The sequence below is a fragment of the Archocentrus centrarchus genome, chromosome 5 (genome assembly GCF_007364275.1).
Source record: "Archocentrus centrarchus isolate MPI-CPG fArcCen1 chromosome 5, fArcCen1, whole genome shotgun sequence".
Lineage (NCBI taxonomy): Eukaryota > Metazoa > Chordata > Actinopteri > Cichliformes > Cichlidae > Archocentrus > Archocentrus centrarchus.
The window spans coordinates 14,207,225-14,221,102 of record NC_044350.1 but is presented as its reverse complement, the minus strand read 5'-3'; the positions used below and the strand labels follow the sequence as shown (position 1 = coordinate 14,221,102).

Below are 13,878 nucleotides of genomic sequence, written 5' to 3'. Positions count from 1 at the left end.
GAAACTACACATCAGGTTCAAACACAAACATTTAAAACAAAGTTGTTTCATAATTGCAGAAAAGCGTTCTGTCAAAGCTAACATCCAGAGCCTCTCATTGTGTTGCCAAGACCTCTTTGATCATTTGCAATTAGCGGGTTTTATTGTTTATGGTCTTTACACAGTGTCTTTGTGAAGAAAATGCACATCTTTGTGTAGCAAAAATGCAACCATGCACTAATGTCACGCAATCATTAAAGAATTTATGAAAACACTCTTAAGCCCGTCTGACATTAGATGATAACAACTACTACTCAGTGGTGCTCTGAGTTGGACGCTCATGCATCCTGAAGGCCTTTCAGAGGGTTCAGAATGTGATACAGAGAGTGGCCACCAGGAGGAGTAAACAAACCAGACAACACAAGCTGCAACTCATAAACACAAACCCAGCAACAAACATTGCTGGGGTCCATTGACATGGTCTGACCAACAGAGTGGGCCAGAGAGTGTGGAACAAACACAGCGAACGATCTGTGCTGTGAGTGGTTGTGTGACTGCCATGAACACAGGTGGCTGAAGTCTCATTAGGGTTTATAGAAGTGATGAAGTATAGAAATAGTTTTCTTTGACCCATCTGTACTTTTAGTTTGCCCACCTTCTCAGTTTTTACTTCCCGCTTTTTATTCGTGTCTGTCTCCCTCGCAGGTTTGCAGCATGCCCTACAGCTTCTCTTTAAACCTCAGCTCTGCATCATGGATATGTTGCCACGGGGAGAAAAAAAAAATGGAAACTGGATGGATGTTTTTTGGAAAGTTGAAACTTTGTTTAATCTTGTGCTTTTAGTGAACTTCTGTGTCAGTCAGCTGGGAGAAAACTCACTCTTGACGCTTAAATCCCTGTGACATTTGGTTTTGGTAGAGACCCTATTCTAAGCCTATTATAGGCTGAAAGCACACGTGCAGGCATGAAAACACACTCACTGGCATGCACACATTATGAATACTAAACAGAAACTCAGTACCATATACTTGTACAAGGTGAGCCACAGTGCAGAGCAACACACAAAGGGGTTATTCTTGGCATGGTACAGTAGTATTTGGCACACACCTGAATCTGAACCTTGGCATATGTTTCTTAATGCTCATGTGGACAGAGTAAGCATTAGGCGCCTGCATGTGAGCGTGCTTCATGTATATGTTCGATGGTACTCTGATGCATTCGCCTATCTGTCCGTGCACTTGCGGTGCTAAATCAGTATGCACCTTTGTGCGATTGGGTGCATGGGTGGGCGTGAAGGGACATTAGTCCCAACAGCATGGAGAGCACTGAGGTCCAGGCAGACCCTGTGAGTCACAAAATACATTTACTCAGAGCAATGCTGACATCTCCCTCTGTCTCTCTCCAGTTCACTCACTCTGTCTATATCCCTCTCCCTTCTTCCCCTCAATGTCTGTGGCTGAAGTGGTGGGCCAGCCTCCAAACAGTGTACTGACTCACTGACTCACTGCAAACAACACATCACAGTGTATATCTGCTGCTGCATGCAGCCACATGGAACTGTTTATTCAAGACTAATGAGCTTAGACCCTTTCTGTTCTCTGTGTCTTTTATAAAAACATAACCCAAGAGTTTCTGGGTTTTTGCTACATCCAAATAAACATGCAAACTGTGATATACTTTTCCTGTCATTTCAGCTTCATTTACTGATGGGCCACTGTGCATTTGCCCTTAGTACAGTAAATATAAGAACAATGTGAAAATAGAATGCTCACACTATAGCATCAGTATGCAGTGTGACACAGTTAAATAATCAAAACTTGTTTTGTTGGATTTTGCGTTACTAGACCACTGCTTGTCATTCCACTCCAACAGACCCTGCAGCAGTATGTTAAAGTGAATAGTGTGATAATTGTGAAATTAACCGATTTGCCATTTTAATAGCTGTTTTGTTTTTATATGGTGGTATTAATAATAAACATGTGGAAATACACTGAAATAGTATTGCTTCTTGTCAACATGACCTTTATGTGTGGGTTCTGCAAGTTCTCCCCCGTGCCTGTGCTCTCTGGATGTTGCGGTTTGCTCCCACAGCCCAACCACATAGATGTTAGGTTAATCAGCTATTCTAAATTGGCTGTAGGTGTGGATGTTAGACTGAATGGTAGTCTGTGTTGCTGTATGTGTTGTGCAGGACTGACAGATTGCCAGTCCTACACAGCAGGGATAGGCGGGCTTAGAAACGTTATGGGTCAGTGAGGCACCTCTTCCGTCACTCAGGGTCTCATTGATCCAAATAATATGTTATGTGGCAGCGAACCACGAGTGCTGAAAAGATGCAAACAGGATGAGCATATAACAGAGTGGCTCTTACAAAACAAGCAGGGCAGACTAAGCAAAAAGACTTTGTCATATGATGAATCGTGAAGGAAAAAGTGCATAGCCTGTAAGCTTAGAATGTAAGCTAATCAGAAATGCACTGCTTGGATGTATTGGAGTGCTATCTGGCTTTTTAAATAGCTAGACTTCAGTTGTTAGTGTCTCACAAGGTTTTTCTTCACCACAGGAACCCTCCCCTGAGAAGCCATAAGTCTTATGAGAAAATGGATGAAGCTCTGTGACTCCATGTGTGGCGGGGAAGGGGGGCTTCGGCCACAGAACAAAAGCATCTTTGTGAGTGATTGGAACCACATTTTTTACCCTCTCGTCTCTTTCTCTTGCTCACTCACTCTCTCTTCCAGTCACCATATCATTCAGAGACACTTAAACAGTTAAGAAAAATACTCAGATATGGACACTCATACTCTGGGTGTACCTAGTTCCAGTTTCACCCCTACACACACAAACATCTCACTTTCTATGTCTCTGTCTGGACCAACTTCTTCTCTCAAGTTCGACATTTCCTCCATGTGTCCTCCCACCACATGAGATCATCCAGTCTGCTCAGAATCCCAGCTCATTCACCTTTGTCCTCCTGCACTAGCTGGTTAAAGAAAGCAACCTGTTTTTTCTCTGCCGGTGATCAGAGGACTGTAAAGCCCGTAAAGCTTCAGATACCTAACTCAAACAAAGATCAGGTCAGTGCACTATGAAAAAGGTAGAAATCCTTTCAGCATAGTTAAGAACAGTTTGATTGCCTTTGGACAGATTGCCCTTGGTTCAATTTGAATTTGCATGCATAACCTCCCTGTATGCACTGCTATTTAATGCCAGCCTTTCATCTATAGGACTCGGCTGACTCAAGAAAATGACTAATGTAAGCAGTAACATTGCAAGTTGTATTGTGACATCCAGTATTTGAAAACTCCTTCGGATTAATGCCAAAAACAAGCACAAGTGTGACCTTGTTTTTTACTTTTTTCCATTATTTCATTACATCAGTGAAAATATCTTGATGCATGCTCAATCATCCAGGTAAGGAAATCCCAGAAAGTTGAATCTGTTCATCTGGATGCAGCGTTTTCAGTGGGAGGAACGTTTCATCGGACCTGCAGTCAGCTGAGACTGAAGAAGCCACTTGGAAACACTTTCTGGGATCAGTGAAAGTGGTGATACTGTTGACTTTTGTGGCTACAGTACAGATAATATGCTGTATCCTGTCACAAAAACTCAGTCACAGACAAACTATTGCATAACTTTAGATGGTAATTAAAAGAAAACAGTCACAGGGGAGTGTCAGTGCCACTCTCTTCTCTGTCACAGGGGAGTGTCAGTGCCACTCTCATCTGTGATCATTTCAATTTGTTGAGTTTCTGCTTGTTGCTTGGTAACTAAAAAGTAGTCCAACAAGACCATCTTCAAAACAGTAAATAGTTCTTATTTACGATTTCGTTTTTGACGTGAATAAAATGGGTCAACAACTAAACTTTAGTGGTTGTTAGGCAGATTCCCTGATTTTCAGTCTCTGCATCAAGTGTGCGATTTAAGTCCCGACAAGAAAAAAGTCCTTCTAAAAGCAGTTGGCTTGAAACACTCTTGGGGCACTTATTTTGAAACACTGTCTAAATTAACTTTAGTTTCAGCGGTCACAGGGATATAGACACTCATCTATAGAATGAGCCAGTTAAATCTGATTTTTTTTAAAAATAAAAAATGCTTAAATGTTTGTTGAATTTGCTCCAAAACAAGGTTTTAAAAAGCTTTTCCCCAATTACACTTGTACCAGCACATATATTGTTGAATAGATTTCTTGCATAGATTTAAATTTAAATCCTTAATTCTCTGAGTGCCATGTCTCTTGAATGGTTTGATATTCTATATTTCCCAGAATGCCGAAACTATTTCTTTGGCATAAATTATAAAGCTGTTACCCGTCCGCTATTCTTCTGCACAAAATGAACAGTTTAGGAGAATGTGTCTGCATCAACAAAAACCTCTCTTTCATTATTGTATGCTGACTTGATGGAGCTGCTGGAGGTGTGGAATATGGAAGGGCAGTGGCAAATTCATTTGGCTAGTCCATTAGAGCCTGAACAATCCAAAGTGTACCTGTTCACCTCTACATAATGCTGTCATTAGAACCAGAACAAAAGCAATCAGAAGACTGACAGGGTGTGCAGCGCCTGCCACAGACTCTGTGACAAATATGTTTAAATAATGAAGAAAAACCTGTTAAATAAGGCTAATTAAATTAACACTGAGCACCTGTGAAGCAGCATATAAATAACTGTCTAAATAAAAAAAAAGGAAGCAAAGCATATTAAAGCAGTTGGGCTGTACTTGGAAAAAAAAATAGAATTAAGATGACTGAGAGAATAGCTTCTCTGGCTGATGACAAAAATGTCCCAGCTCCATTGTTCAATACAGGAATTAGACTAGAAGGGAAAACTGAATCTTTTAAAAACACACATTAATGGATCTGCGGTGTAATGGCAACCATTCATCCACACATCCATTTTCTTAACCGCTTATCCAATTCAGGGTCACGGGGTGGGTGGCAGCCCTACCCTGCTGTCAACCACTTTCCAGGTTTTGTATATGGTTAATTTATCTGGCACTTGTGCTTTTACCAATCTGTAATTGTACCGTTTCATTTTTAGCTCAAACTTTGATATCAGATAAAATGCAAGAATCTCCTCATTAACACATTGTGATGCTGTAAATTACCTAAGATGAACTCTGAATTTTAATATGATAAAATCTGGGAGTGCACTTATCCCACTCTGTTCAAAATCGCCTACAGTCGATGACAAACTGGTAAGTTATGCATGTAAAGCTACGGGGAGGGCAACTACTCAAAATGTGCTGATAGGAATTAGCTCAAAGAGACTTTGAAACACTGTTATCGGTCCATTTTTTTAAGTCCTCCATTAGCAACATTTATAAATTAACAGCCTCTCTAATATTTAATTTTTCAATTATGTATAAAATATATTTTGGCTATAAACTGATTGTGGTCTGAACGTAAATTATCAAGCGGGGCGTTTTATGTAATATACAGTACATAGATAGATAGATAGATAGATAGATAGATAGATAGATAGATAGATAGATAGATAGATAGATAGATAGATAGATAGATAGATAGATAGATAGATAGATAGATAGATGACATACATACTGTCAGTTCACACATTTTTCTCCTGTGCAAAACTGAAAAATAACTGGTTAAAAAAAAAAAGATTTCTCAGTAGGCATTGCCATTTCATTTTTTTTGTGGCAGTTTCTGACATATTCAGCAAAATCTGCAAAATTTGTGACTTTTTTTTTTGTAAAAGCAAATATGTTTGGTACACCACAGCATTCAGATCATTATCATTTCGATTGTGAAAACTGCCAGACATGACAGGCTTAAAAAAAAAAAAAATTGTGTCTTTTTGGTACCTTAAATCTTTTACTGATGGGCATAGCATTTAAATAAGGAGAGATCATTAGGAGGAATTGAACATGATTTATTGATATGGAATTCAATTAAGCCATTTGACAATTAGACTCCAATGGCCCATCGTAGCAGAACGGAATCCCAGCGGTGACAGGAATTAGGGCAGGACTCCCCAGAGCCTAGACACTGGTGGTGGTAAAGACAAAGATGGAGGCCTGGATGGAGCTCTGAGAGAGTTGGGTGAGGCGGCGATGGGGAGGAGGTGGGTTGCACGAATGAGTCTGAAAGGCAGACAGATGAGCAGTGATACTTAAAGTACGCAGAGCAGAGGCTGAATGGCTCAAAGAAGGCGGGCAGAAAGATGACTGGACTAGAAGTGATGATGTCAGCTTTCAATGTGACAGCGTGGGAAAGTGGAAGTGATGTAAAGAACAGACTAGCAGCCAAACACCGAGGAAAGCAGGCAGATCTAACCGCCCTACTGTTATTTTGTTATTTCTTCAAAGATCACTGTTTGAGTAGGCAACATTGTTCACATGCAGTCTTTATGTGACCCAAGAAATGTTATGAATTAGTCTTTTCCTGCCATTTGTTTAATGCATTATGCTAGCCTAAGCTAAAACAGTAAATATTTACAGTATTATTTGACCAGACTCACTTCTTGTTAGATTATTGTAACAATTTAAGTGTTGCTTACACTAACAATAATAGAGGCATCATGAATTTATGGTTTAATCTTAATCTGCCATAACAGCTGTCATCATAATTGAGGATCTTTTCATGCTTGTAGTCAGTTTTCCTGTGAAAAGCCACCATCCACGTCTCATCATCTCCATAATGTATGCAAGAACGTTCTCAAAGAAGTCATCTATGAGTGCGTTTATAAGATTATGAAGTGCAACATTTTAATCTGTTGATTCATGCTGACATGCATTTGTTTAATTTTTTTTTTAAATGTCCAGTATTTTTACTTAATATTTATGATGATGGTTTCAGAGTTCTGTACTTGGAGCCCAAAGACACTGGTTGTTGTCAGTGTAGCAGATCTGAAAAAAATAACTGGCTGATGTCAGTAAGTATAAGGCAGGAATGTGCACTGCAAGTTTTCTAGTAATATCTCTTTAGTCCACCCATAACATCCTGAACATGAATCGCTGACAAAGGTGCCTAACTTGGCCTTAAAAGACCTTGAGAATGAGTAATGAAAATCCCCACAGTGACTCACAGCAGCACACAAACTAAAAACTGTGACCTTGCAAGGACAGACAAAGGTTTGGTCAGCTTGTGTCAGAGTACTGTACATGCACTTGGCATCTCATCAAACACTGGTCATTGAAAAATGTAATAAGTTACTATAGTTGCTAAATTACTATTGTATATTTACATGTATATATATATTTATAGTATATATTTTAAAAGCAGCTGATGAATAATATTTTCCTGTATATACAAAACTTTTATTGAGGCCTGAAAGAATACAAATCAACAGTGACTCCACAGAACACTAGGGAATGTCATACAGTTGTCTGTATTACGTCACATGATACGTTAAAATGCGCTGAGAGACAATAAAGTAATTGTAAAAAATACTGCGTTAAGTGTTTTTGAGCATAAATGTTAACTGCATTGTTGCTATCTGACAAAAAAACCCAGTTATCTTTACAGACGATTATTGGTGCCAAAACACATTTCTGGCCTCATAGTTCCTGATGAAAGCCTCCCTTAGTTAGTCCTGCGTCTGGTTCGGGTTTGGGGGTAATTATATGACAGTACAGCTCAGCTCAACTACTTTCTAGCCTGGAGGAAGCACAATCACTGCTGAATATAGTTTCCTGTCCAAAAGCAGCAACACAGAAGTCTGAGGCAAGTAGGATATAGAAGGAGTCAGGAGGCGATGCGGGTTGCACAGAGCGGATACTCAATTTAAGATTGTAAATAAGTTTGGTAAGGTGGTGCATTTGGACTCTGGTCGCAGAAACGCAACAGAAAGTGAGCAAACCTGCAGCGCAGACAAAGAGATTTCAGCGCGCAGCCTGCGGAGTTAAACCTCCCAACATCTGGTTTGCTGCTGCAGGACGGGGCGAGCAGGAGTGAGAAAGTTTGGAGGCGGAGAGAGAACTATCTCCGCTGGAGAAAATGCTCTGAATTTGAAGCTTAGGTTACCTGAATCAGCCGAAGAGAGAGTTGGTGGTCGTGTAAAGTGACAAGAGTTTGGGGGAAATTGGATCGTGAAGGTCTCAGAGGGCTAGAAGTCCACCTGGAGTGATCAGAAAATGAATTAGTCAAAGGCCCGGTTGCAAAGAGTTCCAGGCAGAGAGAAGGTAAGACGTTGATTCCAGCGGTGTTATTGTTATCAAAGTTTTTTTTTTGTTTGTTTGTTTGTTTGTTTTGTTTTTTTCAGCAGTGCAAATCCAGGCAGAGAAATTATCCAGACGCTGGAGCGGAGCTCGGGCTGAGCATGCAGAGACTCGTGTCGAGAAAGCAGAGGGCAGATAAACAGAGCACGCCCGTTATTAGCTATCAGTTACATTTGCGTTTATCTTCAATATTTCAGTTTGCATTTATTCTGAAAATTAGACTTTACTGTTCTTAAAACTTTGCTACAAGTACATGTTAAAGCTAGTCCTTCGGCACCTTGATGAGCGTGCGCTGCGATGACTTTTCTCTTTTCCCGAAACTTCAAACTTTGGAGCATGTCCTTTAAAACACTCAAAAACGAACCCATAAGGGTGGGTGGTTGTTTATGAGGCCAGTAAGTGAGTAAACTCTGCTTCTTCAAGCTTTTTTTTTCGCAAAAACTTTCTCAAAACTTTTGGGGGGCAGCGAGTACGGAGCGAGCGAGCTACGGGAGCGCGCAAACAGCTGCCCAGCTGAGCTGCTTTTGGCAGGAAAAGCGCGTGCCACAGCTGGCACGTGAGGTATACACTGAATTCATCCATCCATCCATCCATCCATCCATTCTCTTACGCTTAATGATTTATAGATCGCGCTCCTATTGGCCGGTTGAGGGCTCAAAAAAAAAAAAAACTCTTTGACTTGAAATAAGGAACAAGTGTAATTAAAGCCGCAAGCGGCGATGAGCGGGCCCTCGCACCCGGCGCGCGTCGACCCCTGGCGCGCTCCAGCCAAGCCGCGCTTCGACCCGTGGCACGCTCCAGCCGAACCGCGCTCGGAGGTTCTCGCAGACGAGAGAGTAGCTGGCTCACCCGGCTGCTGACGGCTCAGCAGGCTAGCCGTACTTCGCGTCGATCGTCTCCCGCTTCCACTAGGTGGCGTCGGTGAGTGCCCACTAATTAATATGTCACAATGCTCTATGTAATGCCTGCAGCCATCAATGAAACTGTAATGACCATAGGATGATGAGTATCAGTGTCCTACTGATTTCCTGTTGCCACTAGGTGGCGTTATGAGTGTGAAACAAAGCTGATAGAGGGGTGTGTCCGGTCTCCCTTACCCTCCCATTAAGCCTGTGAAGTTTGAGGCAGATCGGACAATGTATGTCAGAGATGTAACAATTTGGTGCACTGTGGTATATGAGTAAAATCCCACATTTAGAGGGTTGCTACGGCAACACCGTTCAATATTCTACAAAACCATGAATATCTTTTGATGGGCTACTTGTGTAGATGATCTGGAGCCATTTTGGTGTGACTGGATGAAAAGCTGTAGTAGAAGATGATTCAAATAGCAGGCCTGAAAAATGTGAGAAATGCTGCAAAAATGACACCTTAATTAGAACATGTCAGGCTTCCTGTTGGATTTCGGCTATCGGTCCAAGAGACTTTTTTGTACGTGTTAGGATGTTACTTCAGCATGCACGATTTCAGGTACACAGACCAAGCACTGCCCTGGGGCTGATGTTTAGAACCTATCTGGGCCTGAAATGGAAAAAAAGTCCAAATTCAGAGGGTTGCTACGGCAACACCGTTCAATATTCTACAAAACCATGAATATCTTTTGATGGGCTACTTGTGTGGATGATCTGGAGCCATTTTGGTCTCACTGGGTCAAATGCCCTAGGAGGAGTTGAGGCAAAAAGGCCTGAAAAAGGCGAAAAATGCTGCAAAAATGACACTTTAAAGTGAACGTGGCTGACTTCCTGTTGGGTTTGGGCTATCGGTCCAAGAGAGTTTTTTGTAGATGTTAGCATCTTACATCAGCAGGCACATTTTCAGGTACATAGAGAAAGCACAGCCCAGGGGCTGATGTTTAGAATCTCTGTGAATTTGAAATTGAAAAAAGTCCAAATTCAGAGGGTTGCCATGGCAACACCGTTCAATATTCTACAAAACCCTGAATAACTTTTGATGGGCTACTTGTGTAGATGATCTGGAGCCAATTTGGTGTCACTGGGTGAAATGCCCTAGGACAAGTTCGTTCAAATAGCAGGCGTGGAAATCGCAAAAATTGACACCTTCAATTGAAGATGGCCGACTTCCTGTAGGGTTTAGGGTATGGGTCCAAGAGACTTTTTTGTACGTCTTAGTATGTTACATGAGCATGTACATTTTCATACATGTAGATAAAACGTAGCTCCGGGGCTACTCAAAAAACTTGCTATTTTAAGATATTCCGAGCTGCCACTAGGCGGCGCTCTAACGTTTATGGACTTTATGCATATGAGTGTGTTCAGGGCAGCATGCTTATCACACCACTGAAGTTTGAGCCAGATTGGGCAAGTTGGCTTTGAGTTACAGCCATTTTTGTGTTCATGGCGAATCATCGAACTTTGCCGTCCCATAAGGGTCACGCCCTTTTGTCAAAAACTCACAGTTTTGAAAACACAGTAAGTCCAACTTCTTAAGGCTTTCCAGGTGAAATTTGAGATGGTTCTGCTAAACCACCTTGGAGCTGGACCTCCAAGTGTAAAATATGACATTTCCTGTTCCCACTAGGTGGCGCTGCGACTGATATTAAATATTGTCATATGTATGTGTTCAGGGGGGCACCCTCATCCTACTGGAGAAGTTTGATGCACATTGGATCATGTAGGTATGAATGAGAGGCAATCAAAATTTCATGGCGAATGATCAAAGTTCAAAGGGGCATAAGGACCCCTCCCCCTTGGCAAAAACTCACCATTTTCGAGATTTAGATTCCCCTGGGGGTGTAGGTTAGACAAACCAAATATGAAGATGATAACGTCTAAAACCTCTGAGTTATTAGAAAAAGTGTGAGGGCTGCAAATCGCCAAATTTGCATAATTAATTCAAAATGGCGGACTTCCTGTTGGGTTTAGGGCATGGCTCCAAGAGGATTTTTTGTGCGCCTGGACATGATATACATGTGTATGAAGTTTCATTCATGTACGTGAAACACAGCGGTGGGGCTCCAGTTTAGGGGGCGCTAGCGAGCCATTTGGGCGCGCCCTTGCCCGAGCCCATTAAAATACTTAAATTTTCACCAGGTGTGACGCATGTGCAAAGTTTCATGAGTTTTTGAATATGATAAAGCCCCCAAAAAGCCAATTCATTTGCCTGAATAATAAAAAAAAAAAAAAAAAAAAAAAAAATAATAATAATAAACGAAGCAATTACAATAGGGCCTTCGCACAGTTCGTGCTCGGGCCCTAATTAATAAATGTGGCGTTATTGAACTGATTTCCAGGATTTGTAGAAGTTAAAAAGCAGTTTGTTTATTGTCATGAATAAGTTACTTGACGTGATTTTTTTTTATTCATCTTCTTTTGCTGTCTGTCTACCTCATGTTTTGGTGTCGTTGGCTCATTGATCACTGTGTTATATGTAAATATATAATCGCAGTATACTTTTAAGACTTTATTTAAAGTAGCTTTTTATTAGACGTTAACCTTTGTGAAAGCACTCTGCTGGTTCCTGTGGTTCAACAGTACCTGTGGCCTGGTAACTTGTTTCTCATATCAAAAAGACAAGAAATCTTTTGTATGACTCATCTCTATTTTTTGGGGGGCAATCTTGTCTCTTTGCTTCAGGCTCAGTCATTTCCTCCCTAAAAAGCCAGGCCCACGCCCATGGATGAGGAGAGGAGTGCCGCTGCCATTTCACCTGATGATGGAGACCCCGGTTTACCAACTCCACAACCAAGTTCACAACCAACCTCAAACGCAGAGAGAGAAAACAGCTGCCCGAGCCCACAGCCCTGCCCCGGGGAAGGTAAGAAACAGGTTGCAGCAAAAACAAACAAACAAAAAACAAATCAAACCAAAAAAGACCCCACACACACACACACACCTTCCCTCCAGTATGTAGTGTTTCTGCATGTGTGTAAATGTGTTGGAAGAAAGAACAATGCATGCCATGAATAGTGCTTTGCAGTAACCAGCGTTAAGTCTTTCTCGTCATTTTTGTTGTGGTGCGCCTTCAAAAAACAGTGAACAAGAAAGCAGTTATTAAAGAGATTAGCCATGTGTTATGAAAAAAAATGGAGCAGCTGGATTAGTGGAGAGAGTGAAGATCTCTCCATTTTCTTTTATGCATGTGAAGCTTGTTATGTTAGGAGGTAATTTAGAGTGCGTTTGAATATACAGCAGAGCTATTGCAATGCAATTTTCTGAAAAAAAAAAAAATTCAAATGGATTTATTCATCTCTGTGAAAGTGTGTATTGGCTGATGTGAGTTCTCTAAAGTGGGACAGTCTTGGGTCACTGTGGTGTTTAAAGGTTTGAGGCTCACACTTTATCCCAGAAATGCCACTGTGAGTTTTTGCTGGATGTTACTGAGATTTATAAGGCCAGAAGCCTTCTTAATGACAGGCACAACTGCTGCGTAGTCAGGTCATTTTTGAGACTGGTCTGTGTAGAGGACATGCACTTGGGTGAACTCAGTGGTCAGGTCTGATTCAGTGCTATGGAACACTTAAATGTCACAATTAGGCTCCTGGGAATTGGGGAATGAACCTGTGACCCTTTGTCTTTGTGCTAAGAGGTGACTGACACAGAGGTGGGGACAGGAAGATGTGGACTCAGCTCCAGGCTGTTTTTGTCTGAATGACTCATGCAGAATCAGCCAGAATTACTTCAGTATCCTCAAGCTTCAATGAGAAAACAACAGCACTGAGTGTGCACAGATCAGAGTGCAGGTCCTAGGGGGTGATTAGGGTAGGTGTGGTTAACAGTTAGGGTAGTGTGCAGAGATTTAAGTGCCTTGTGGCCATGGGAACCTGCCACAAAAATGCTTAATAGTTGATGAAATTCTTTTATTTCTTTTTTTGTCTTTTTTAAATACAAGTCTGAACACGGCTGTTATCATTACTGTGCTAAACATCAACACACACATCTCTGTTCTCTGCTACATTGTGGTTAACCATGACTATAAGCACAGCATCATGTTTAATGATAACTCTCGGAGAGTTTGAGAGTTATTAAATTGAAGGTTTGTGCTCAAACATGTTCTCCTGGCTGTGCTGACTTTACCTGTATTTGCTCACCAGGAAGCCAACACAAAGTGTAAATGTTCCTTCTTCTGCTAAAGTTAGGCTTCTTTTGGCTGTCTGGTCTGTGTGTTTGTGCAGGTTTAATGTAGGCAGGTTAGCCAAGGTGTGTTTTTAGCTCTGTTTGACCTCTACCAGTCCCTTTGCATCAACAGCGCACTGGTTGACAAAACAGACACACAGGGCTTTTTTGCACACACACGCACTGAACTTTTCTAGGCATTACTCCACGGAGTTGCATGCGAGAAAGTAAATGTCTGAAGCGGCTGATTGGACATGAAGCAGTTTTTAACCTTCCAGCTTTCCATTTCAAAGACCGTGGGAATTTACAGTGAGTAAATGTGAGATGTGAGATGTCCTGTGACCTGGCTGCTGGGTGCGCTTTTCAGTCAGCTCCCCTGCCAAAACAAAACACAGAATTTCCAGAAGTGAGATTGTCTAATGAAGGCAATCTTCTGTTGTGTGCTATATGTGAGAGCAGACAACTTTAGACAATGTCCTAACAGGATTCTCCCATTTCCCAGAGTTCACGTGGGAACAAAGCCACGTATATTTTTAAAATTTGGGCTTCAAACAAAGTTTTGGTCATTAGTGCATTATTAGAATGGGGGGGAAAGCTTCTAAGGTGGCACCATCTTTTCCAGTGAAAACTGTTGATGATGTGGGTTTTTGTC

General features: G+C 41.4%; 1 protein-coding gene across 1 annotated transcript in view; it reads left to right on the top strand.

Moving 5' to 3' along the window:
* The first annotated feature begins 7,655 nt into the window (after positions 1 to 7,655).
* mdfi (MyoD family inhibitor) overlaps positions 7,656 to 13,878 on the top strand; it is a 34,824-nt gene continuing 28,601 nt past the window's right edge. The window contains exons 1-2 of the mRNA XM_030729691.1: positions 7,656 to 8,118; positions 11,748 to 11,928. Of these exons, the coding sequence (XP_030585551.1) occupies positions 11,787 to 11,928 (142 nt within the window). The 5' untranslated portion in view covers positions 7,656 to 8,118; positions 11,748 to 11,786. The remainder of the gene's footprint in view (positions 8,119 to 11,747; positions 11,929 to 13,878) is intronic.